The following is a 24,833-nucleotide window of genomic DNA, read 5'->3' as shown; positions in this document are numbered from 1 at the left end:
TGAAATTTATAAAAAGGGCAATTTACATTTTATGTCCGTGTATGTCTGATACATATCGCTCCGAAAGACCTTTATTTTGAAAAACGGAAAACACTCCCACCGGAAGTGAAACTATCTTACAGTAGTGACGTTCATACCGTTCGTCGTGTTTATCTTCCTCGATATGAAAACTAGGAGTATTTACATTAATTACATTTAGTTAACTAACTATAACCATATGTTAACCAGTCAATAACAATTTGTTTCTGTATTAAAGAGACGTTTAAAAGGATTGTTGGGAGATTTAGGAAGTGTTTGGCCGGGCAGCAGGCCTGAGCTGAGACACACAGACATTTTATATCACACATCTATTAATTTATTTCTCAGGTGTTTTATTTTTGTGCTTAAACATGGCTGTCGTCAACGAAGGAGGTCTTAAAAAGATGTTGAAGGTTTGTGTCATGTCTTTTGGTCTTCTAAATTGGTCAGCTTTGAATTGTTACTTATGACAGAATATTATGAGGAAAATTTGATATTAATCATGTTATTTTATCGTTTAGCTTTATTAGTCTGGTTATTTTATGTCTAAATTTATCTGTATCTTTACCCATACGTCTATAATATTTTTTTTAAATAAAGCTGAAATATGCTTGCACAAATATATTCTTCACCAATATATTTTTGGCCATTTTTATGTATATAAAAATAGATTTTAAAGCATGTATATTCACGTCACATTGGAAGAAAAACTTGTAGACATAAAAGGGTTAAAATATAATTTTAAACTGCAAAAATATATTTATATATATTTTATATTTTATACAAACTGATACATTTTAGAATTGTACTTTATATATTTTATACAAACTTTTATATTTTGGCCAGGAATTTTTTTTGCCATATAGGTTGTAAAATTAGAAATGTATTTGTTGTCCTTTGAAATATATATTAACATATAAAGGTTAAAACTAAATATATTTTCAAATGCAAAAATATATTTGATTATACTTTATTTTCTATTAAATGTATTTAGCTTATATTTAAAACATATATTTGGCCAGATAAATTAATTTTTTCCCATATGGGTAACTAGATTAAGTGCCTACTTATATTAATGTAACGTTTTATAGTAATTTTTTTAATGAATAATTATTGCATTATTTAATGCTTGCTTACTTGATATTACTTTAATGGTTTCACTTTCATTATCAGTTTTCACTTTGTTGGGATTGTTTTCATTTATGTTTTGTTGTTTATATTTCAGCAATACAAATACAGAGATCTTACTGTCCGTGAGATTACGAATGTAATCTCTCAGTATAAAGACCTCAAACCTGTGATGGATGCTTATGGTAATTTTAGATCTTTCCCATAAATCACATTTTTTTTAAAGCAAATATCATAGCTGCCAGGCGTTATTCAAAGCATATATTTCATGCTTTTTTAAACACTTTTTCATTCACAGTATTTAATGACGGCTCATCAAGAGACCTCATGAGTCTTACAGGGACTGTTCCAGTTAGTTATAGAGGTGAGTTAGACATTTAACAACACTGTTTTTAATCCAAGATGAAAACGCTAAACTTTATGTCATGTCCTAATTTTTTTCTGCCTCTTTAAACAGGGAATGTGTACAATATTCCTGTGTGCCTCTGGCTGCTGGACACGTATCCCTACAATCCCCCTATTTGTTTCGTGAAGCCCACCAGTGCGATGATGATCAAGACTGGCAAACACATTGACGCCAATGGCAAGATCTACCTTCCCTATTTGCATGAGTGGAAACATGTAAGACCTTATCACCTCACTACCCAAAAAGTCACCACATAACAGAACAGCTTAGCAAGGGACGAAAACCACCTACATGTTCACATTATAAATAACGTTTAGTTTTGAACATTTGGTCATTAAAGAAATAATAATCTTTGTTTTTTTCTCATCATTCATCAGCCTCAGTCAGATCTGTACGGCCTCATCCAGGTGATGATTGTTGTGTTCGGCGAGGAGCCACCTGTGTTCTCCAGACCCACCACACAACCTCCTTATCAAGCCTTCCAGGCAGCTGGACCTCCCAACCGTAAGTAAAGATTTTAATCTTCTCCAGATCAGCCATGTATTTGTAAGGCCAGTAACATATATATTTGTATACATGAATTGAAAATTATTGGCATTTGGCAAAATGTCTCCGCAAACATATAAGCCAAAGTATAAACACTTAGGCGAGGCATAGATGATGTTTATTCGACAAAGATGTGTTAAAAAAAACTGAAAATATTTTCCTTTGTGTTTATGTTTTTCACGAACACACGACGACGCTGTCAAAAAGATCCATGTTTACAATAATTCAATATTAGTATATTTTGCGGAATAACACATATTTTAATACAGTGTTTCTCAAACTTTTTCAGCGTGCGGCCCCCCTTTTGTATGGCGCATTCCTTTGCGGCCCCCCCAAAGAAAATTTATGACAAGAAACTGTTTTAAAACTCAACTTTTGATTAAACAAAACATATTAAATGATACGAAGTAGTGCTGTTGGTTATTAGTCTTATTTTTTTAGGTTTAATTGCACAGAATTCATGATAAATTAATTTATTTTATAAAATGTCATAAAACTGGGGCCCCCCTGGCACCATCTCGCGGCCCCCCTGGGGCCACTGTGAGAACCACTGTTTTAATATACATAAAAGCGGCCCGTTCACATGTCACATCTAAAAACGTGTGTTAATCCCGGGTCAAGGCGCTTCTTCCTTCCAAAGCGCGCTCGTGTGGTGTCTTTCGTAGCTAAGGAACCATGAGCCGCACTCAAACAAGTAATGTCTGTGCTCATATGTACCTTGCGTCAATTCATATTATTGTCACCACATGATCAATTTATTCGTTGTGGGCATTCTTTGCCATTAATTCCGAGGCTTTTTAAACATTCATAACGTTATCAGAGTTATATCACACCAAACAAAATTTTGAAGTATACCGTCAATGGCCATATCATCCAGCCCACCGATCAGCAAAGATTAGCATTGTTTCGGTAGGGTCGTGAAAATGCGGGACACTTTTTTCTACGTAAAGTTTCATGACCTACAAAGAAATTATAAAATAAAAAAAATGTTGAATTTAAAAATCAAAAAGATTTTTTTTCAATACCAAAATGAAATAAAATGCAAAAATTATACAAAATAACTTTCATGATGTGAAGTTTATGGGTTAGGGACAGCCACCTCCCAATTAACTCTTTCCCCGCCATTGACGAGTTATCTCTTCAATTAAGAGAAAACATTTGCAACATAAAAAAAGTGTTCATGAGCAATACCGCGATTCACACATAATACTGTTATCCACTAGATGGCATACTTACCTAATTTATAAAAAACTGAAGCAAAACGTTATTTACTAATTTTAGACTCTGTGTATGTTTAGATAATCGTTCCGAATCTTATCTCTAACAAAATTCCTTCACAAAAATTCCTTCACAAAAATTATTAGCAATTATTTCAGCTTTTTACCCTTTTTTTTAAATACCCATATTTAAGAGTTTTATGCAGAAAAAAAATATAGATATGATGAAAAGTTATTTTCCCCCGTTTTGTTTGTTTGAAAGCAGAGGATCTGTTCTTTCATTTCATATATTTGTATGTTTATATAGTTTTAGAAGAAAATTTTTAAAGAAGGCATTTTGTGAAACTTTAGTGAAAATCACAAAAAAATGGCTGGCAGGGAATGAGTTAAAAGTTATTATAGGCTTCAATAGATAATAGAAGGATCTTAGTAAACATCTAAAATTTAAGTACTTAAATACTTTCTTAATGTGTTTTCTGTTTTACTGACAGCTTAATACTTTTATTATTATTATTATTCATCAAGCAATACTAGAAAGCTTCATGCCAGTGATAGCACGCATTTCATTGCATTTTATTTCATAAAGTCATTTTCATCGTAATAATAAAAACATAAATAAAAGAGCGTGTTCAATAGCGCATTCGTTTTTCTGTGATATTGAAATTGATGTGTAGAAGTTTTACTAATATTAAATAATAAAATTGTGTTATTGTGACAAACCTTAATAGACCATATACATGTATACAGTATATTTATTTTGGCCTATATTGTGCATATATGAACTAAACAATTTCCAGGCAGTACCTGTTTTAAACAGCAGATGTCTCCCAGCAGCAGCAGGGCTTTTAATTTGTTTGTCTTCCGCTTCACAGAGTCCTATATGCCAGGAATGCCAGCAGTATCTTCCTACGGTCCCGGTCCCAACCCATGGTAATCCTTACTTTTGTCTAACAAAAATCACATCCAACAACAATCCACACACTCTTTGAACCATCATAAAAATGTTGTTTTTAAATGCATTTATGATGCTTTAACTGCATGAAAAGGTTGTGTGATAAGAATGCATTTAAAGATTTCTGTCTGCTTCAGTGGTTATCCGGGATATTCTTATCCAGGAGGGAACGCTTATCCTGCCGCAGGCGGTCCAGCACATTACACTTCCCAGACTCCTACTAATGCTGTGGGTAAGTTAACACAAAAATCGCAAATCACATCTTTCAGTTTCCATCATCAGAGACCATTTTTAGTTTGTATATATAGGCAATCTTTCATTTCAGATAAAGATTATAGGCGTTAACAACATGCAGACGTTTTATTACTATGAATAAGGGCGCATTGCTCAACATAGCTGCTCTAGTGACAAAAGTCCCGCCTTTCAGTAAAAACAACCAATCAGAAATCGTTAAAGACTGATGAGGTGAGGTACTCACCTACTTTTGCACAAATATGCGCAATTTAAGCAAAAGTTATGGTACAGTTGATGTTAGGTTCAAATGTCAAGTTGTTTTATAGGGGGATTTTAGAGATATCGCTCTTCTCCCATTCAAGTTGATAGGACTTGGTCTTGTAAGACTGAAATAGCTGCCTGGAGACATTGCAAACTTCCCTGAAGGGACTTTGTTTCAGATGAACTTTATTTGATTAACATGATTTGTCAGGTTTTTTTGGAGTCTATTCATGCAAGACTTTGTACTTGGCTGCAAGTTTATTGCATACTTTAAAATCTGAAAATAAATGTCTGACATGAGGCTACATGTCATGTTGTGCTTTAACAATCGCATGATATGATGTGAGCATATCAATGTCAGCTTTATAATATTATATAATACTTGACCCTGACCTCTGGTCTTCTCTCTGGATTGGTGGCGAGTGTACAGTGACCTCTCTGGAGCGCCGGGAAAGGTTGGCCTTGTAACTGGACTCTGTTCTGGTAAAGGTCAAAGGGCGTGATCCACTTTGACAGAGCCTGGAGTGCTTATATTTAGATGTACAGGAGTGTAAAGATATCATTGCACAGTCTTACAGTGTCAGGCTGCTTTGAACCATGACATTCAATTTAGTGTCTCAACACAGTACAGCAGTGATACAACTGCATGTAAAATAGAAATAAAACATATAAAATAGAGATATAATCATAGGTCACCTTTTATTACATTATTATTAAGGTTATTATTAACTTGTATTATTACTTATTCGATCGTGCTGTTAAATGCTTAATTCTGCTTGTTTGGGGTGTGCAATTTAATTTAAGGTGTGCAATTATTTATTAGGGAACGCACACCTGTATTTCATTGACTGTTTTAAAGTCCAGTATCACTTTGCCATGTTCCATGAAAAAAAAGGTTTTAGCTTACTCCATACAAAGAGCATGCACGTGTGTTTGCAGTAATGAGACAGAAAAGCCGGTGAGCAGTGTCAGTATTTATTTATTAATTTGTTTATTTTCATTAATTTACTTATAAAGCACATTTACAAATGCACATGCAAACCTAACCCTAATGGGGGTACACACCAAACGCGAATTTAACAATTTCGCGAGTAGATTACATACAAAGTCAAAGCAAAGACCCGAATATACGTGTAGTCGCATGGTGCAATGCTAATAATGTTAATTTGGCTGCACAATTGCTTTATTCATTCATTTATTTTTATTAATTAAATTATTAAGGACATTTACAAATGCACATGCAAACCTAACCCTAATAGGGCGAACACACCAAACGCGAATTCAACAATTTCGCGAGTAGATTACATACAAAGTCAAAGCAAAGACCTAAACAGACATGTAGTCGCGCGGTGCAATGCTAATAATGTTCGTTTATTTATTTATTTATTTTTATTAATTTAATTATTAAGGACATTTACAAATGCACATGCAAACCTAACCCTAATAGGGCGAACACACCAAACGCGAATTCAACAACTTCGCGAGTAGATTACATACAAAGTCAAAGCAAAGACCCGAATATACGTGTAGTCGCATGGTGCAATGCTAATAATGTTAATTTGGCTGCACAATTGCTTTATTCATTCATTTATTTTTATTAATTTGATTATAAAGCACATTTACAAATGCACATGCAAACCTAACCCTAATAGGGCGAACACACCAAACGCGAATTCAACAATTTTGCGAGTAGATTACATACAAAGTCAAAGCAAAGACCCGAATATACGTGTAGTCGCATGGTGCAATGCTAATAATGTTAATTTGGCTGCACAATTGCTTTATTCATTCATTTATTTTTATTAATTAAATTATAAAGCACATTTACAAATGCACATGCAAACCTAACCCTAATAGGGCGAACACACCAAACGTGAATTCAACAATTTTGCGAGTAGATTACATACAAAGTCAAAGCAAAGACCCGAATATACGTGTAGTCGCATGGTGCAATGCTAATAATGTTAATTTGGCTGCACAATTGCTTTATTCATTCATTTATTTTTATTAATTAAATTATTAAGGACATTTACAAATGCACATGCAAACCTAACCCTAATAGGGCGAACACACCAAACGCGAATTCAACAATTTCGCGAGTAGATTACATACAAAGTCAAAGCAAAGACCTAAACAGACATGTAGTCGCGCGGTGCAATGCTAATAATGTTCGTTTATTTATTTATTTATTTTTATTAATTTAATTATTAAGGACATTTACAAATGCACATGCAAACCTAACCCTAATAGGGCGAACACACCAAACGCGAATTCAACAACTTCGCGAGTAGATTACATACAAAGTCAAAGCAAAGACCCGAATATACGTGTAGTCGCATGGTGCAATGCTAATAATGTTATTTTGGCTGCACAATTGCTTTATTCTTTCGTTTATTTTCATTAATTTCATTATAAAGCATATTTACAAATGCAAATGCAAACCTAACACTAATGGGGCGAACACACCAAATGCGAATTTAACAATTTCGCGAGTAGATTACATACAAAGTCAAAGCAAAGAACCGAATATGCACGAATTTGCGCGGTGAAATGCGGATAACATGAAATGGGTGGTGAAATTGCTGCGAACACACACTATTCGAAGTTAGTAATCTAGAACAAGGAACGAGAGGCTTCGCGTTTGGTGTAACGCAGCGTAAAGCGGTGTAAGCACCAGAAACTAATTTTATTATTTTTGTGAGTAAATTACATAAAAGTCAATGCAAAGACACTAATATACTGCAAAATATGACTTTCTTACTTAGTTTTTTGTCTTGTCTTCAGTACAAATATCTTAAAATTCTTAATTTAAGATGCTTTTTCTTGGTGAGCAAAATGACCTAAGAAAATAAGTCTAGTTTTTAGACAAAAAATATACAGTTTAAGTGAATTTGTGCTTAAAAAAAGCAAAAATATCTGCCAATGGGGTGAGAAAAAAATCTTGAAATAAGTTTACATATAAAAACTTAATTCAAGAAAAAATGTCTCACCTCATTGGTAGATATTTTTGCTTGTTTAAAAGTAAACTTAAATGTTATATTTATGTTATACTTAATGTGTATAACTAGACTTTTATCTTTAGGTCATTTTGCTCATCAAGAAAATATCTATTAATGTAAGAATTTTTAGATATTTTTACTAAAAAAAACAAGACAAAAACACTACACTGCAAAAAATAATTTTCAAGGTAAATCATTTTAGTATTTTTGTCTTGTTTTCAGTAAAAATATATAAAAATTCTTAAATTAAGAAATTCTTGATGTGCAAAACGACTCAAGAAAATAAGTCTAGTTTTTAGACCAAAAATATCAAATTTAAGTGATTTTGTGCTTAGAACAAGCAAATAAATTTGCCAATGGGGTATGCAAATTTTTCTTGAATTTAGTGTTTAAGAAAAATGTTCAAGATTTTTGCTTACCCCATTGGCAGATTTTTTTTGCTTGTTTTATGCACAAAATTACTTAAATTTTATATTTTTTTCTTATTTTCTAAGGTTGTCTTGCTCATCAAGAAGACGTATCTTAATTTAAGAATTTTTAGATATTTTTACTGAAAACAAGACAAAAATACTAAGATTTTTTTGCAGTGTATTGGGAAATTAAAGTGTTTTTTACAATGGCACTGCTATATGTTCATGTGTGCATTGTGTTTTTAATTAAACCCTGTCCATAGGGCTGCAAGATAAATTGCATGCGTTTGTCACGCACAACTCGTCATTAATGTCGGTTCCTTGATTAGTATTAAATCGCCATCATCTGTTCACTGACAATCATGGCAATTTCGCATTAATTATCGGGGACGTATCGCCTGCGATATGTATGCGATATGGCCCAGCTTGTCAGGGAACTACGGCTTTATGCAGTTAATGTCGCGCCATCTGAAAACAGCTGATGGCGATTTAATATCAAGGAACCGGCATTACTGATGTGATGCGCGTGGGATCGCATGCGATTTATCACGCAGCCCTACCTGTCCAGAAAACCTTCCCATAGTGTAAAACTAATAAATAGTAATTAATAGTAATAATAAGTACTAGAGAAACATGACAAATACACAAACATATGGATTTTTGCGGTGTGCTCTTTTCAAATATAAACCAAAATTTGGATTTTCGAACCTTGCACCAGGGTTTTTAAACAGATTTTGGGTTTGGTTCGTGAAACGGCTTTCAAACGTATTAAATTAACCAAACATTACTGTTAAACAAATCTGTGTCTTTCGCAAAACCTCCATCACTAATGTCTTTTATCTTCCTCAAGGCCCGAGTCGCGATGGTACCATTGGTGAGGACACCATCAGAGCTTCACTTATCTCAGCTGTGAGTGATAAACTACGCTGGAGAATGAAAGAAGAGATGGACAGAGCGCAGGCCGAGCTGGATGCTCTCAAGAGGACTGAGGAAGACCTGAAGAAAGGACACCAGAAGCTGGAGGACATGGTGTCCCGTCTGGACCAGGAAGTGGTAAGTACATTTGCAATGACGAAGGTGTTCATTTTCATCTATTGTAATTCTCTGCTAACAACATCAATATGTAAGAGAAAAATTCAAGCTAAAGGATATGTTTTTGTTTCGATGTTTTCAGGCTGAGGTAGACCGAAACATCGAGCTCCTCAAAAAAAAGGATGAAGAACTCAGTGATGCTTTGGAGAAAATGGAGAACCAATCGGAAAACAATGACATCGATGATGTCATCATACCGACGGCTCCGCTCTACAAACAGATCCTGAATCTCTACGCGGAGGAGAACGCCATAGAAGATACTATCTTTTACCTTGGGGAAGCCTTGCGGAGAGGAGTCATCGACCTGGAGGTCTTTCTCAAGGTTTGTTTTGGATTTCACACATCCATGACTCCGTCTTTCACTTTATAGGTCCTTTAAAGGGATAGTTCGGCCAAAAATGATATTAAACCCATGATTTACTCACCCCCAAGCTGTCCGAGTTGCATATGTCCAACGTTTTTCAGACAAACACATTTTCGGATATTTTAGAAAATCTTTCAGTTAATTAAATGTGAAGTTACTAGGGGTGGCACGGTTCATGAAAAAAATCCGAACCGTTCGGTTCGCTTGTCTCGGTTCGGAGCGCGTGTGTGCCGTACGGTTCAACGGTTCATGGCATGGCATGCGCAATGTAGCCTCATGCCCTGTATGTGACCCCAGATAGCGTGTTTCCCTTTCGCGAATAGCGCGAAAGAAGAGGTGACTGCTGTGGAGAGTGAGTGCTGCCGGTCATGTTACGTGTAGAAATGGCAAGAGGGAGAGAAATGGAAGTCTGCCCGGAGTTGGAGGATGCCCCAGTGTCGTATAAGTTTGGTGTGTGGAAACATTTTTTATTTTATGTTACCTATGATGACAGCGGAAATAAAACAATAGATACAGCCACACGCGACAGCCTTCTCTCCGACCATTTATCTAATCTGAGGTAATGAACACTGTTTTACGTCTTTTCGTATTCAGCGCTATTTTTAGCCTTTCATTGATAAAACGAAAGCGGCTGATTTCCGTGTAGTTTCATTTTGCTAGCGTGTGAAAGTTGCGCGATCTTATTTCATAAACTGCCCCTTAAAGTAATCAGGACAGAAGTAGTCAAAAGTGGACAAAAGAGACCTATTTAAATATAACAGGTATAAACGTTATGTTTCTCTCTCGTCCACATATACTCTCTGCAGTAAAAAAGCAGCCTCTCAGTAATAAATCTTAGAGCTACACTGAAGTTGGCATTTTGATAAATGCAAGTTATCTTTGTGTGCTAAAAAGGCACATAAGTTCATGTAGATGGCAATACACATTCTCTTTTTTGCCAAATAAATGAAAAGCATGTTGAAATCATCAATGTCTTCCCTCTTGCTGTATCAAAATCTCACCTGGCTTTCCTCAGAGATGGTCCCAATAATGTGCTTAAAGTCAAATTCAGTTTGTGCATGATTACATGATATAACTTTTTTAATACTGTATCCTTAATTATGGATAATTAATACATTAATAAGATAATACATTTCTGGAGTGTTAAAAAAAATAACAACAAGAACCGTACTGAACCGAGAACCGTGACCATAGAACCGTGATACGAACCGAACCGAGGGTTTTGTGAACCGTGCCACCCCTAGAAGTTACGGGGTCCACGACCTTCAAGTCCAAAAAAGTGCGTCCATCCTTCACAAAATAAATCCAAACGGCTCCAGGATGATATATAAAGGTCTTCTGAGGGTAATCCACGCGGTGTTGTTGTAGAAATATCCTAAAACTTTATAAACTAAAATAACTACCTTCCGGTAGCGCTGCCATTCGTCGCGTCCGCATTCAGGATGAGTGCTTACGCAGCCCACGGAGGCTACTCTGCTGCTGCTGTGTTCCCCTGCCCTCTGAATTTGTCATACATCACTAAGAAAAGTGCGTACACCACGCTAATACTCTGTCCTGAATACAGAGGAGTCTAATGCCCTATTCGGACGGGATTAGTTTTACAGGAGGACCTCTGAGAAAATCGTGCTTCTCAGAGGTCCTCTGTGTTTTTAATCCCGTCCGAATCGGCCATGTCTGTGTTTTTCTCTGACGACCTCCGTAAGAATTCCAGAGCAATTTACCTTTATTATTATTAAAGTAATAAATTACATGTTCTGTCATAATTTTACATTTAAAGTAAAATATTAAACATTACAAACACGCATATCCAGAGCACGTGCTCTTCTACAATGCCCAAATGCATGAAACAGACACTCCCATCTCTGGAATAGCCTGCATCATTTTAATCCCGTCCGAATCGGTACATAAAATCACAGACGTCCTGGGGTAAACGTTGAAACTCAAACGTCGTTTGGAAAACTACTCCCGTCCGAATAGTGCTCAAGATGGCGGCGCTATTTTAGTTATTTTAGTTTATAAAGTTTTAAATATGAATATTTCTACAACAGCACCGCGCGGATTACCCTCAGAAGACCTTTGTTTATCATCCTGGAGCCGTTTGGATTTATTTTGTGAAGGAGGGACGCACTTTTTTTGGACTTGAAGGTCATGGACCCCGTAACTTCACATTTAATTAACTGAAAGATCTAAAACATTTTCTAAAATATCCGAAAATGTGTTTGTCTGAAAAACGATGGACATCGTGGGTTTAATAATATTTTTGGCCGAACTATCCCTTTAAGCATCACAAATCCGTAAATTACACTGCAAAAAATTATTTCTTTGTCTTGTTTTTAGTAAAACTTTCTAAAAAAATTCTTAAATTAAGATCCTTTTTCTTGATGAGCAAAACGACCCAAGAAAATAAGTTTAGTTTTTAGACCAAAAATATCAAATTTAAGTGATTTTGTGCATAAAACAAGCCAAAAAAATCTGCCAAAGGGGTAAGCAAATCTTTCTTGAATTTTTTCTTGAATTTAGTGTTTAAGAAAAATTTTCAAGATTTTTTTACTTAGCCCATTGGCAGATTTTTTTGCTTTTTACTAAAAACAAGACAAAAATACAAAGATTTTTTTTCTTGAAAATCATTTGTTGCAGTGTAGGAACAAGATTTTCAACAGATGCAAGCATGTTTTTAGTTAGTGCTATACATTTTGGTAATTTGAACAAGTATTTGAATAACCACCTGATATTTAGCTTTCTAGTTCAAATAATTGCTTTGCTTTATATTGTTGTCCATACTAGGTAAGTACACTAGGAGGATGCACACAGCTTAAACACTTTCATTAAATAAATACACTGCAAAAAATGACTTTCAAGACAAATTTTGCTTAGAATTTTTGTATTGTTTTCAGTAAAAATATCTAAAAATTCTTAAATTAAGATTTATTTTCTTGATAAGCAAAACGACCAAAGAAAATAAGTTTAGTTTTAGTTTAGCAAAAAAATCTGCCAATTGGGTAAAAAAAATTTTCTTGAATTTAGTGTTGAAGAAAAATGCTCAAGATTTTTTTGCTTACCCCATTGGCAGATTTTTGTTGCTTTTTTTATGCACAAGGTCACTTAAATTTGATATTTTTGGTCTAAAAACTAGAATTTTTTTCTAGGTTCTTTTTGCTCATGAAGAAAAAGCATCTTAATTTAGAATTTTTTTTCTATTTTTACTGAAAACAAGACAAAAATATTAAGTTAAATTTTTCTTGAAAGTCATTTTTTACACAACTTCATTTTGGTGATGGGTTGTATTGTGGATAATAGCATGCGAATAACCAGTGTGCAACTGCGTTTTATAAAAAATACAGTAGTAGTGAGAGTTAACTTTTGTCCCATTCATCTGCACCATACGTTGCACAACCTCCCTATCAGTAGTATCCTTATGTTTGATGTCCCTCTTCCACTTGTATTTTGTCCTCAGCACGTGCGTCTGCTGTCCCGAAAACAGTTCCAGCTGCGAGCGCTCATGCAGAAAGCACGCAAGACCGCTGGACTCAGTGACCTTTACTGACCTTGCTGCCACCAATACACCAACACTCCAGCTCTGACCACATGATCCAGACTCTTATCCAAGTTGCTTTCTGTGTTATTTCAGTTGGAGTATGTTATAGTTTTCACTGCTGTTAGATGCTGATTTTCTTTTTATGATTGTAAAATCAGCATTATAATAAATGTAAATCTAGTACGGTGCAAGAGCTAAACGTTACAGAGTAGACCTGAGCATTATAAGCAAAGATGACATACGGGTGAGTTTCGCAAAGACAAACGCATTTCGGCTGTTTTGTAACGTATAAGAGCGCTTGCCCAATTTCCTGAAAGATTTCGTGAGATTCAACTATTATACACATTATGTTTCTACTATTTGAGATTCTCAAGTTAAACTGGCATGCGTTTGAGCTTCGACTTTAGATACTACTGCTATTAACAGTATAGAGTTACAAGTCTCATGACATTTCAAAATGTGACATCATCAACACAGAATATATAAAAATATTTCTTTGTCGATCAGCTGTTTCATTCACTTTCAAATTGTTAATTTATGAAAACCTTCATATATGACAATAACTACTACTTGTGGGTGTTTCAGTCTTGTTAGATTTACTTTGCTGAATATTTATCTATACTCATTACAATTGGGAATTATTTCCAGATTTATTATGTTAGACCTGTAAATCATTTAGCTGTATACAATTTTTTTTTTTGACTAATCACTGCAAAAATGGCTTTTTTTCATTACAAATATCTAAAAATTCTTAAATCAAGACTTATTTTCTTGATGAGCAAAATGAGAAAAAAAGTCTAGTTTTTAGACAAAAAATATACAATTTAAGTGAATTTGTGCTTAAAACAAGCAAAAAATCTGCCCAAAAAGTTTTTTTTTACCCTATTGACAGATTTTTTGCTTGGTTTAATTACAAATTCACTTAAATTGTATATTTTGGTCTAAAAACTAGTTTTATTTTTTGGGGTCATTTTGCTCATCAGGAAAATACATCTTGATTTAAGATTTTTTTTTTAGATTTTTGTAATGAAAACAAGACAACAATACTAAAAAAGTCATTTTTTTGCAGTGTATTTTGAAAATATAAAAGCTACAAACTGTCGTACTGTACCATTACACTCCACCTTTATGTAAATTAACAAAAATTGTATGTTTGAGAAGTCCTTGAAACAATCTTTTTGTTGCATTTCAAATATTTTAGTGCACATTTGGGATGTGAACTAGATTTTAAGACCTTAATTGCTCTTTTATAAGGGGAGACATTGCGCCCTTATCTGATAATATTTGTTCTTATTTGTTTCAGTCTGTAGTTTTTTATGTCACGCAGATCAATAAAAGTATATGATCTTTGTTTGGGATGGTTGACATGTGAACAGACAGCTTTTGTTGTAATTGCCTGCATGATGTACGGCATTGTAGATAAAGATATCTCTCCCTAGACTGACCTACTATTAATGTTCAACTAATCTCAAGAACCTTTGGTCTATTTTTAAACCAAAGCTATGCAAACAGTCCACTAACCCAGTTTTATACCATCAGCTACTATTGAGTAAATAAAAGACAAGCAGGTTTAGTTGTGCATTCTGGTTGGCATTGTTGATACCTTTTAACATGACAACATCAAAACATTTATTTTTTTTATATTAGCTATCAAAACGTTTCACTTTTTATAGCTATAGCCGACAAAACATTTCACTTTTATATTAGCTATCAAAACGTTTCACTTTTTATATTAGTTATATTAGCTATTAAAATGTTTCACTTTTTTATTTTTAGCTATTAGCAAACAAAACATTTCACTTTTTATGTTAGCTATTAGCCGTCGAAACGTTTCACTTATTATTATAAACGATTAGCCAACGAAACGTTTCACTTTTTATATCAGCCATCGAAACGTTTTACTTTTTATATTAGCTATTAGCCAACGAAACGTTTCACTTTTTATATTAGCTATTAGCCAACGAAACTTTTTACTTTTTATATTAGCTATTAGCCAACGAAATGTTTCACTTTTTATATTAACCATTAGCCATCGAAATATTAAATTTTTTATATTAGCTATTAGCCAACAAAACTTTTAATTTTTAATATTAGCTATTAGCCATCAAAACATTTTCACTTTTTATATTAGCTATTAGCCAACAAAAAGTTGCATTTTTATATTAGCTATTAGCCAACAAAACGTTGCATTTTATATTAGCTATTAGCCATCGAAACATTTAACTTTTTTATTTTAGCCATTAGCCATCGAAACGTTTAACTTTTTAAATTAGCTATTAGCCAACGAAACATTTCACTTTTTATATTAGCCATTAGCCATCGAAATATAATTTTTTTTTATATTAGCTATTACCCAACAAAACATTACATTTTTTATATTAGTTATTAGCCATCAAAAAATTTTAACTTTTTATAGTAGCTATTAGCCAACAAAACGTTGCATTTTTTTATTAGCTATTAGCCATCGAAACGTTTAACTTTTTTATTTTAGCCATTAGCCATCGAAATGTTTAACTTTTTAAATTAGCTATTAGCCAACGAAACGTTTAACTTTTTAAATTAGCTATTAGCCAACGAAACGTTTCACTTTTTATATTAGCCATTAGCCATCGAAATATTTAATTTTTTATATTTGCTATTACCCAACAAAACGTTTAATTTTTTATATTAGCTATTAGCCATTAAACATTTTTAACTTTTTATATTGGCTATTAGCCAACAAAACGTTGCATTTTTATATTAGCTATTAGCCATCGAAACATTTAACTTTTTTATTTTAGCCATTAGCCATCGAAACGTTTAACTTTTTATATTAGCCATTAGCCAATAAAAAATTCACTTTGCCTGTAAAAATGTAACGAAACTCTGTCCTTTTATTTAACAGGCCTCATTTATAAAAGTACAATGAATTTGTGTAAAATAATTTTTTACATCAATTGTGCACTTAATGCTACAATTCAAAATCTCTCAGAAAATATTTTTTGCATAATTTGTTGTATTTTTCAAATCGCATTTACATAAAACGATTTTAAAACTAATTTACATACAAAAAGTTTCACAAACCTATACATAATTTTTTTTTTTTTTTAAGAGTTACCAGCATTTTGCAGCACATGTAAGTACACTCAATGAAACAGATGTTTTATAAATCTTCAGTTGTATTTGTTGGTCTTGGTGAAAAATACTTGTAGGATGTAAGTGTAGCACAATGCTAGCTGAGCTCGAAACAGAAAATACAATATAAAATAAGAGACTCAAATTGCACATCGTCTTGCTCAAGTGCTTCTTTTTTAATATACAGTACAACAGTATTCACATAGACTCTTATATAAACTCAATATAATCTTTGTATTGACAACAAGAATACACATCAAGGAGCGTTACAATCTAAAGATCTGGTTTGGAGATATCTTATGGAGGTTACAGGCAGTATGTTTCTTGGAGTTTGAAATCTGTGACGCTGGCTACATTTTGGAAGAGACTGCAGTTCACAGGGTGAGCTCCTTCTGAACGCTCCACAGCGTCTCAGCGCTCTTCACCAGTTGTTTCTCCTCCTCCGGCTTCAGGGTCATGTGGACAATATCTGTCAGACCGCTGTTACCCAGGATGCAAGGCACACTGAGGAAGACCTCTTCATTTACACCGTGCATTCCCTGTAAACACGTACAAGAGTCAGGAAAAGGTACTCAGTAAAAAATCTCATGGTCATTTCCAATTATGGCAAAAAATGTATTTTGTCATGAAAAACATTTTAGTGAAGCAATCTTATATCTTTGAATGTTAGTGTCAAAAATACAATCCCAGAATCCACTGCATTAAACTTGTCCAAGACAGCAGACGACTCTGTGGCGGATCCACACGAGATCTGGGCAGAAGTCGTCAGATCCGCCCCGGAGTGGTCTGTTTTCTGGGATACTTCAATGCTGTTTTGGCAGATGCTTTTATCCAAAGTTACTTGAAGTGGATTACAAGGTATACATTTTCTACATGTTCCCTGGATTGAACCAACAACCTTTTGGACTGCTAACACAATTAGGGCTGCAAAACGATTAATCGCGACTAATCGCTGCCGAGTAAAATGCCTCGTCGAAAATAACAGATGTTTTGGTTTCCTAGGTAATCTATGTGTTGTTTTTTGCTTGTTATATAAATACTTTGTGGTACTTTAAAGCCGCTTGTTTATGTTGTTACTGCTGAAACCGTCTATATATAAATACACACATTTTAAGGGAAAAAAATATATTATAATTATATATAATATAAATTATATAAAAATTAGGGCTGTCAATAGATTAATTGCGGTTAATCGCATACAAAATAAAAGTTTGTGTTTGCATAATATATTTGTGTGCATATTGTGTGCAATTATCATCTATATATAAATGCACACATACATGTATACATTTAAGAAAAAAGTTGTTTATGTATATATTTTCCTTTATATATAATATAAAATATATTAAAATCTAAATAAAATCTAAATAAATATGTATATACATGTAAATGTTTCTTAAATACATATATGCATGTGTGTGTGTATTTACAGTATATATACAAATACAGTGCATATATATATATATATATATATATATATATATATATATATATATATATATATATATATATATATATATATATATATATATATATATATATATACATATATTACGCAAAAACAAACTTTTATTTTGTATGCGATTAATCGTGATTAATCTTTTGAACGCCCTAATAAAAAATTTCTTAAACATATACCTGCATCTGTTTTTATATATACATAATTATTATACACAGACAGTACTCACATACTGTATATGATGTAAACAAAAACTTTTATTCGGCAACAATTAGTCGCAATTAATCGTTTTGCAGCCATAAGCAATAAGAACACATATGCTGCCTGTAACAGCCTATGTTTGTATAAGCGTTTGTACTTATTCTTCATAATGCGTCACAATATTCACTCAATTTAAATGCTAAATGGACTGGATTTATATAGCGCTTTTAACAGACCTATGACCATCCAAAGCGCTTTACAAGTTGCCTCACATTCACTCACTCATTCATACATCGACGGCGGTGACGTCGGTGTAATTTAATAGATCAAACCGAGCCAAATGAGAATCTCACCTTGACCAAGGTAGAAACAGGGTGACACTTGTGCATGTTCTTCAAGAGGCTTTCACACAGGTCAGCTACAGACATACCAATAGCCCAGGATGTGTATCCCTTCAGCTTAATAACCTCATAAGCACTGCCAAAACAAACCAGATTAATGTTCAACACATCTAAATGACCACAAGTCCAGTCTAAATACACTCACGCAAGAATTTAAAGAGCAGGGATCCATATTTATTACAAAACGTATACAAACGAAACAAAATGACCCATGAGTCCCACGTACTATATGACTTGACTAAAAATGGTTATAGCATAAATCCAATATTGCTTTTAGTGGTCTTCTTGTTGGTTATGGATTATTCACCTGTCAACCACCTGCTTATGGACGCTCTTCCAGTCCTCCTTGTCTTTTTCTGTACCCATGTCAGGGTTTAATCCCTGGAGAGACACCCCAGCCACGTTGACACCGCTCCACACGGGTACTACATGAGATGAAGAGAAACATATTTACCATAAACCCAATAAGGCGCGTGCATACTAGGTATGTGTGAAGAAAAAGTGCATATTGGTTTCAATCCTAATGCTAACACTGAAGTTCGTTATGAGAAATGGAAACAGGAAATTTCAAAATGTCTGCATAATTAAGGGCGTGGCCGTCGAGCTAGGTGGGTGTGGTTTCAGCAACCAGGCACCTAAGCCCAACCCACGTACTGCCTCTTTCCCCATTTTTGGTTAATCCGGAAGTGACGGGCGTTGAATTGTTGCCAAGATGGCAACTGCCAGCTCCGCCCACTTTTGAGCTTCAAAAATGCTCTACGGGTGACATCACGGACACTACGTCCATGTTTTATGCAGTCTATGGTCCTACCCTACTTTTCCCCTTTTGGAGGTACCTCCCACTTTTGCATTTGGAGATCTCCAGAGATTTGGTTAATTGAAGTCTGACTTAAAGCCTAATGCCATTTAATACCGTGAATGTAAATGTTGAAAACTAATTTAAGTCTCCAGGAAATTCTCACCGCTGGAGTCTCCGTGTTCTCCGATCACCCAGCCGTGGCAGCTGGATGGATGAATGCCCAACTTCTCCCCCATCAGGTAACGAAACCTGGCAGAGTCCAAGTTTGTACCGCTGCCAATCACACGGTTCCTGGGCAAACCGCTCAGCTTCCAGGCCACGTAGGTCAAGATATCAACTGGAAAGAACACAGCATTGGTTGACCATGTCAAAGCTTGAGGACATAAGGCATTTAACTATAATGTCAGGTAACTTACCAGGGTTTGACACCACCAGCATGATGCAGTTGGGGCTGTACTTGACAATGTTGGGGATGATGAACTTGAAGATGTTAACGTTCCTCTGCACGAGGTTCAGGCGGCTCTCGCCCTCCTGCTGGCGAGCTCCAGCGGTCACAACGACTACTTTGGAGTTTGCGGTCACGCTGTAGTCTGGAAAATCACAGAAACAACATTTACCAACACTGTTTATTTAGATGGATATCACTTTCTCACTGTTCTTCTCGAACATCTTTTAAGAGTTACTTCTGCTTTTAACACAAATAAAAATTTTAGCATCGCAAGTATGATAGATCCTATGTCTGATGGAACGAATTGCTCTTTAAGCCGGCATAATGAGGGGGCAACGGAGGGGCACTGCCCCCTAAGATCTGAATTGCACCCCATCAGTTTATGTTTGGTATTTATTGCAACGTTTAAAAACTAGGCTTTACAAAAAAGATAACCAATTGAAACCGTATAGTGTATTACCTAAAAATATAGCTAAAGAACAATCCTTTAGGTTTCGTTATTTTTTATTTCTTTTATACGCAACAGGGCTATGCGTCTCCGACTGGCTTATAAAGTGTAAATGAATAATCGCACTTAGAGATAATTGGACAGGAAATGATAAACATGGATTTCTGTTGGCTGGATAGAAATTTTTATTGGCTGCCGGTCATGTTGGGTGCGTCTAATGTAACGCAGCTCAGTGTGTTAAGTTTATAGTGGGTCATCATGACTCGTGTTATTCTCAAAATAAACATTTATGTAAAAAGCAAAACTGTTGTAACCTTGATTCATGAAACATTTACTGAGCTACATTTAATGAGCTATGTTTCCCCCCCATATGTTTTGGGTACAGACAGGTGAACAGCACACTACCTGTAATATTAAAATGAGTAAATATGGACAGGGTTCTAATACAACATTTATTCGTGCCTTGACTTATGATATGCGTTATGATATTAGTTTAACTTACATGGCGTCTTAATAAAGAAATTCAAGGTCAATGTGAAGACGTGTTGACACGCTTCTGGAGGTCTCGCGGCGCGAATGAGGCATTTAGCACGGCACGGTAGATGTGATTCTGCCTCATTGGAGCGTGTAGTTCGTGAGAATGGCGCGAATTGAGCATTGCTGCGGGAAACGTGTTGAAAATTTTGATCTTTAACGGCAAAAACGCGCCGCGTTAACCAATCAGGAGCTTGCTCTAGTAGTGACGTGGTTACAGGAACCGAGCGGGGTCGCAGAAGCCCCTCCCATGACGCCAATTTCCGCGTGAATGACTAGAATTTCACACGCGGCTTTCACGCGTGAATGAAGCGAGTAAACTCAAAATGTTCAAGCGGCAAACTAGACGCGAATTTGACGCCTCAAACGCGGCTGGTGTGAACAGTTAAAAGGTAAGATTTATTAAAATTATGAATTTTTAAAATTTAAAGTTACAATTTTATTAGTTCTGTCTGTTTGGTTAGCCGTGCAGTATACTTGTGCAAATATTGTGTTTTAGGGAGTGCTGTGTTTAAAAATCTTCCAAAAGCAAGTAGTCTGTGCTTTTTTTAGTTTGTAATGTATCATTACAAATAACATTTCATACGATGAAAATCTCACTTTTTCCATGTTTAAGTGCTATAATTGGGTCCATAGCGCTTCTATTAACCTAGAAAATGTGAAAAAGATCAACCCAGTAACTTGGTTTTGGTAAACCATTCTCTGAAAGCATGTGAAAAAATAGGTCATTGAAATTTGGCTCCCTTTGTGATGTCACAATGGAATATTATAATAGTAATACCGCCCCTTAATTTGCACTAGCCAACCACGGCACTGCCATTTAGTGCAGAGAGACAGAAAATAATTGACAGCACAATTGAGTTTCAATTTTTAACAAACCACCATTATGGCGATCAGTGTTTGCATTATATCAGCTCATTTGCATTTAAAAGGACACTCCCAAAACGGCACATTTTTGCTCACACCTTCAAAGTGGCAATTTTAACATGTTATAAACAAAATGATCTATATGGTATTTTGTGCTAAAACTTTACATATGTACTCGGAGGGCACCAAAGATTTATTTAAAATCTTAAATAGGACCGCTTTAAAGTTAAGCCCCCTTAAAAATGTCATGTACCTCTGTCATTTAATTTTGCAGCCAGGCCTGTCAAACAACTACTATAAATTCAGTCTTCTTTGTTTACACGTCTTTTATGGCCTTACAAACTGACCTTTATCAGCCACAATCTTGTGTGTCTTGAGAAAGAGACTTCCATGCTGCAGGTCCATAACCTCTCCTTTCAGCTTATCCTCCATCACGTCCACCAGCGCCAGTTCGTCTGTCAGATCCTACACAAACACACAAACATGATCAACGCAAGTCTCACAGATAACATTTCATGAATGAATTAAGACATTGTGTTGAATCATTATATTACTAAGCATGAATTTAGTTTTACAATAGACAATTCTTCATAAAGGAGCTCATAATTATATATACAGCAAGATGTTTGTGCATCTACATTTAGAGAAATGTTTGGAGGGCTGAACCCTTAAGTTTGCTTAATTTTTTAGTTATGAATATTGGGTGTAATCTTGGCAAAGGTTCAAGGCCTTCAGACTTATTCAGAAGTCACTCAACGTTCAAAGGCCAGGAACGTTTTTGAAGCTAAAGCCATAAAAATGTTCAACGCCCATTGATCATTTAGAAACACCACTATAGTCTAAAAATGGTGGTTTTAATCTTGTAAAATTGCATTATACAATATCTGGGTCATGACAAATAAGTAATATTGTGATTCTTCATGTTTAGTTATTCAACACTGCGATATTTTGCGGTGGTCTCGCATTGGTTTTGTTTTTTTGCTATTATTTTCACAGCTTCTTCGGTGTTTGGAAATACTAATTGGGTTGGTGTGTTTTACAGACTTTCTGTAATAGTTTGGCCTGCAAAAAATGTAAATAAAAATGTTTAGGAAAATTTAAATGTTTTGTCATGCCTTAAACGGATCAGTAAAATTGTGCAAGAATCACTGAAGTGCCATAAAATGCCCATCCTTCTTCAATGTGTTGATGCAATATCCACTGACAGGAAGTTAGGGCACTCCCCTTTTTAAAATAGCCAATAGGCTTTAGTTTACCTCGCAGACTGGAATGTGATAAGCAGCTGAAGTGCAGAATGAAGTCATATAAATCATTGATGTGTTATTGGCAGAGACTGTATGTTTTGAATGTCTACACTTTCTAAATACGACTTTTGTCAATGTCATGGAGCACAGTGGCTTGCCATATTCATACTAAAAGCCCAAAAAAATCCATTTTTATTTAATAGGGACTATATATTTTTTAAAGAAATGCCACATTATAAACTCTATTTTTTATTGTAGAATATAATATCAGATTTCACCATTAAAAAACATGTTTAAATAAATGCAATGCATACGGGTTGTCATATGAATCATATGATGGTATTGTTATTGTAGTACATATCCAGTGCATCGACATGACTGACCTTGAGCAGGATGCTGACGGCGGCGGCCATTCCAACCATACCCACCCCCACCACTGTCACCTTATTGGTGGGACCAGTAGGCTGCTCCTTGCTCACATGAACAATCAGTTTTTCCTTAGTAGAGGCCATTTTCTGCTACAAAATAAAAAAGTCTTCATTTGAATACAAATCATGTATTATTCTTTAAGAGCAATGCATAATACAGGACAGATGAGTACTTATGATGCACTAAGCAATGCATTATGGGTAATGTCACTCTTGGATCATTTTTAGGGCACATAACTGACATTCATCATGGGACTGCATATTTTGTTGGGGACAGTAGCTATTTTATCCTCTTCTCAAGTACAGTTGTAAAGGTTAAGGACCAAAGGATGCTGCTATTTTCATCCATCCATGCTCAGCCTCTGCAGTGATGTGTGCACAGAGGCACGTACAGCATTTAAGGTATCTGCATCAATAATGCAGGCAAATTCCACGCAAGGACAAACAACAAACCACCTTAAGAGCCCCTAACATGATGCGTCACATTTATCAGACGATTCATATAAACACAAGCACTTTAGAGGTCATCCTCATCCCTAATATACTTTTATTTATCAATGAAGTGGCAATCATTTGCAAATGTCGCAGTTAAGGTTTAACTGTAACATTTACGCAATATGCGTAAGTAATCCGGAAATCACTTAAAGGGACATATCAGCCTACGTGATGAATGAAATGGGTTACATCTTGAGTCATTTTGTGCAAATCGGGATTTTTTATTTAGCGATGACTCAATGTAACCATTCAAACCACAAGTACCAGAATTCTCTGCATTTAAGGAAGCAGTGACGAGCATCACGAACGCGCATAGGACCACAGACGATTTCTGTAAGCACGTAGACCCCATGACTCACATAGCTACCTGATACAGACACGCATTTAATAAAACTGATGTATGTGCCATTACATGACACGTATTAAGCTGTAAATGATCGATGGATGAAAGAAAGAAAGAGAAGCAGGTTTGCTTAAGCATCATGAACTTGAAACGAGTATCAACAGGTTAAGTGGTGCGTTATAAGATTGCATAACAGCACCGTTAAGACTTAAAGAGCCGATGAATGTCTTCGTAAATACATACAGTATCATCTATACATTAAATATAAACAAATGCGCATTCCTTTAAAAGTAAAATCCCAAATTCCCTACAAAATATAGTTTTTACAAAATAAAACATCATAAATACGAAATATTACTTATAGCACTGCATATATCTATTTGAATTTTAGATTATTTAATAGTATTTTACCTGTGCGTAGATGTTATATCAGAGTAAAGTCAGTGTTTGTGCGTCTCCGTAACTCCGCAGCAGTGCTGTCAAAGCGGCTGGGCGGCTTATAAAGCGCTGACGTTAAAGCCATCATTTGCATATGAATCATGTGGGCGTGGTTTTGCATCCCGTGGAGGAAGTCACGTCCATACTGGTCAACGTCATTCAAGAGCCGTTACTCAATCCGAAATCTGCAGCCTCCGGAGGTCGCTTTTGTAGGCTGCATACGTCATCAAGACTGTCTTATTTCATAATATTGACAATTATAAAGTCGACTGTTATTATTAATTAATCGTAAATTGTTGTAATATGCTTATGACTTGCGAATGTAATGCTCAGGTAACTGAAATAAACTTTGGCTTGATGACGTATGAAGCCTGCATATGTGACCTCCGCAGGCTGCAACCTTCAGATTGAGAATGCCCTAGAAGAGGATGCGGCGACGCACGTGCCTCGGT

The 24,833-nt window shown here is 35.1% G+C and overlaps 2 protein-coding genes across 3 annotated transcripts; one reads left to right on the top strand and one right to left on the bottom strand.

Moving 5' to 3' along the window:
* The first annotated feature begins 85 nt into the window (after positions 1 to 85).
* On the top strand, positions 86 to 14,512 carry LOC129434002 (tumor susceptibility gene 101 protein). The gene is made up of 10 exons (XM_055192788.2): positions 86 to 431; positions 1,244 to 1,331; positions 1,445 to 1,510; positions 1,604 to 1,767; positions 1,930 to 2,056; positions 4,188 to 4,245; positions 4,405 to 4,499; positions 9,022 to 9,224; positions 9,346 to 9,585; positions 13,082 to 14,512. Exons 1-10 carry the CDS (start codon positions 390 to 392, stop codon positions 13,169 to 13,171), a joined length of 1,173 nt encoding a protein of 390 aa, XP_055048763.2. The 5' UTR covers positions 86 to 389; the 3' UTR covers positions 13,172 to 14,512.
* A 1,919-nt stretch (positions 14,513 to 16,431) lies between these two features.
* LOC129434003 (L-lactate dehydrogenase A chain) lies at positions 16,432 to 24,507 on the bottom strand. Of its 2 annotated transcripts, none has more exons than XM_055192790.2 (8): positions 24,355 to 24,507; positions 23,061 to 23,195; positions 21,781 to 21,898; positions 19,553 to 19,726; positions 19,300 to 19,473; positions 18,645 to 18,762; positions 18,290 to 18,413; positions 16,432 to 16,815 (listed from the first exon to the last, which is right to left on the bottom strand). In XM_055192790.2, the coding sequence occupies exons 2-8, from the start codon at positions 23,187 to 23,189 to the stop codon at positions 16,651 to 16,653; spliced, it is 1,002 nt and encodes a 333-aa protein (XP_055048765.1). In that variant the 5' UTR covers positions 23,190 to 23,195; positions 24,355 to 24,507; the 3' UTR covers positions 16,432 to 16,650. The 2 variants fall into 2 exon arrangements, with proteins under 2 accessions (XP_055048765.1, XP_055048766.1); XM_055192791.2 differs by having other exon boundaries at positions 23,061 to 23,192; positions 24,355 to 24,426.
* Between the last annotated feature and the right edge of the window lie 326 nt (positions 24,508 to 24,833).

This window comes from Misgurnus anguillicaudatus, unplaced genomic scaffold, assembly GCF_027580225.2.
Source record: "Misgurnus anguillicaudatus unplaced genomic scaffold, ASM2758022v2 HiC_scaffold_27, whole genome shotgun sequence".
NCBI lineage: Eukaryota > Metazoa > Chordata > Actinopteri > Cypriniformes > Cobitidae > Misgurnus > Misgurnus anguillicaudatus.
This window is presented reverse-complemented; position numbering and strand designations above follow the sequence as displayed.

Bases quoted from the DNA above. Each gene is read 5' to 3' on its own strand.
- LOC129434002 (XM_055192788.2), top strand. From the start codon at position 390: ATGGCTGTCGTCAACGAAGGAGGTCTTAAAAAGATGTTGAAG. The intron at 1,511-1,603 runs GTGAGTTAGACA...CTCTTTAAACAG, and splicing joins TGTTCCAGTTAGTTATAGAG to GGAATGTGTACAATATTCCT. The intron at 1,768-1,929 runs GTAAGACCTTAT...ATCATTCATCAG, and splicing joins ATTTGCATGAGTGGAAACAT to CCTCAGTCAGATCTGTACGG.
- LOC129434003 (XM_055192790.2), bottom strand. From the start codon at position 23,189: ATGGCCTCTACTAAGGAAAAACTGATTGTTCATGTGAGCAAGGAGCAG. The intron at 19,727-21,780 runs GTCAGTTTGTAA...GTGATTTTCCAG, and splicing joins CAAGATTGTGGCTGATAAAG to ACTACAGCGTGACCGCAAAC. The intron at 19,474-19,552 runs GTAAGTTACCTG...TGTTCTTTCCAG, and splicing joins GCTGGTGGTGTCAAACCCTG to TTGATATCTTGACCTACGTG.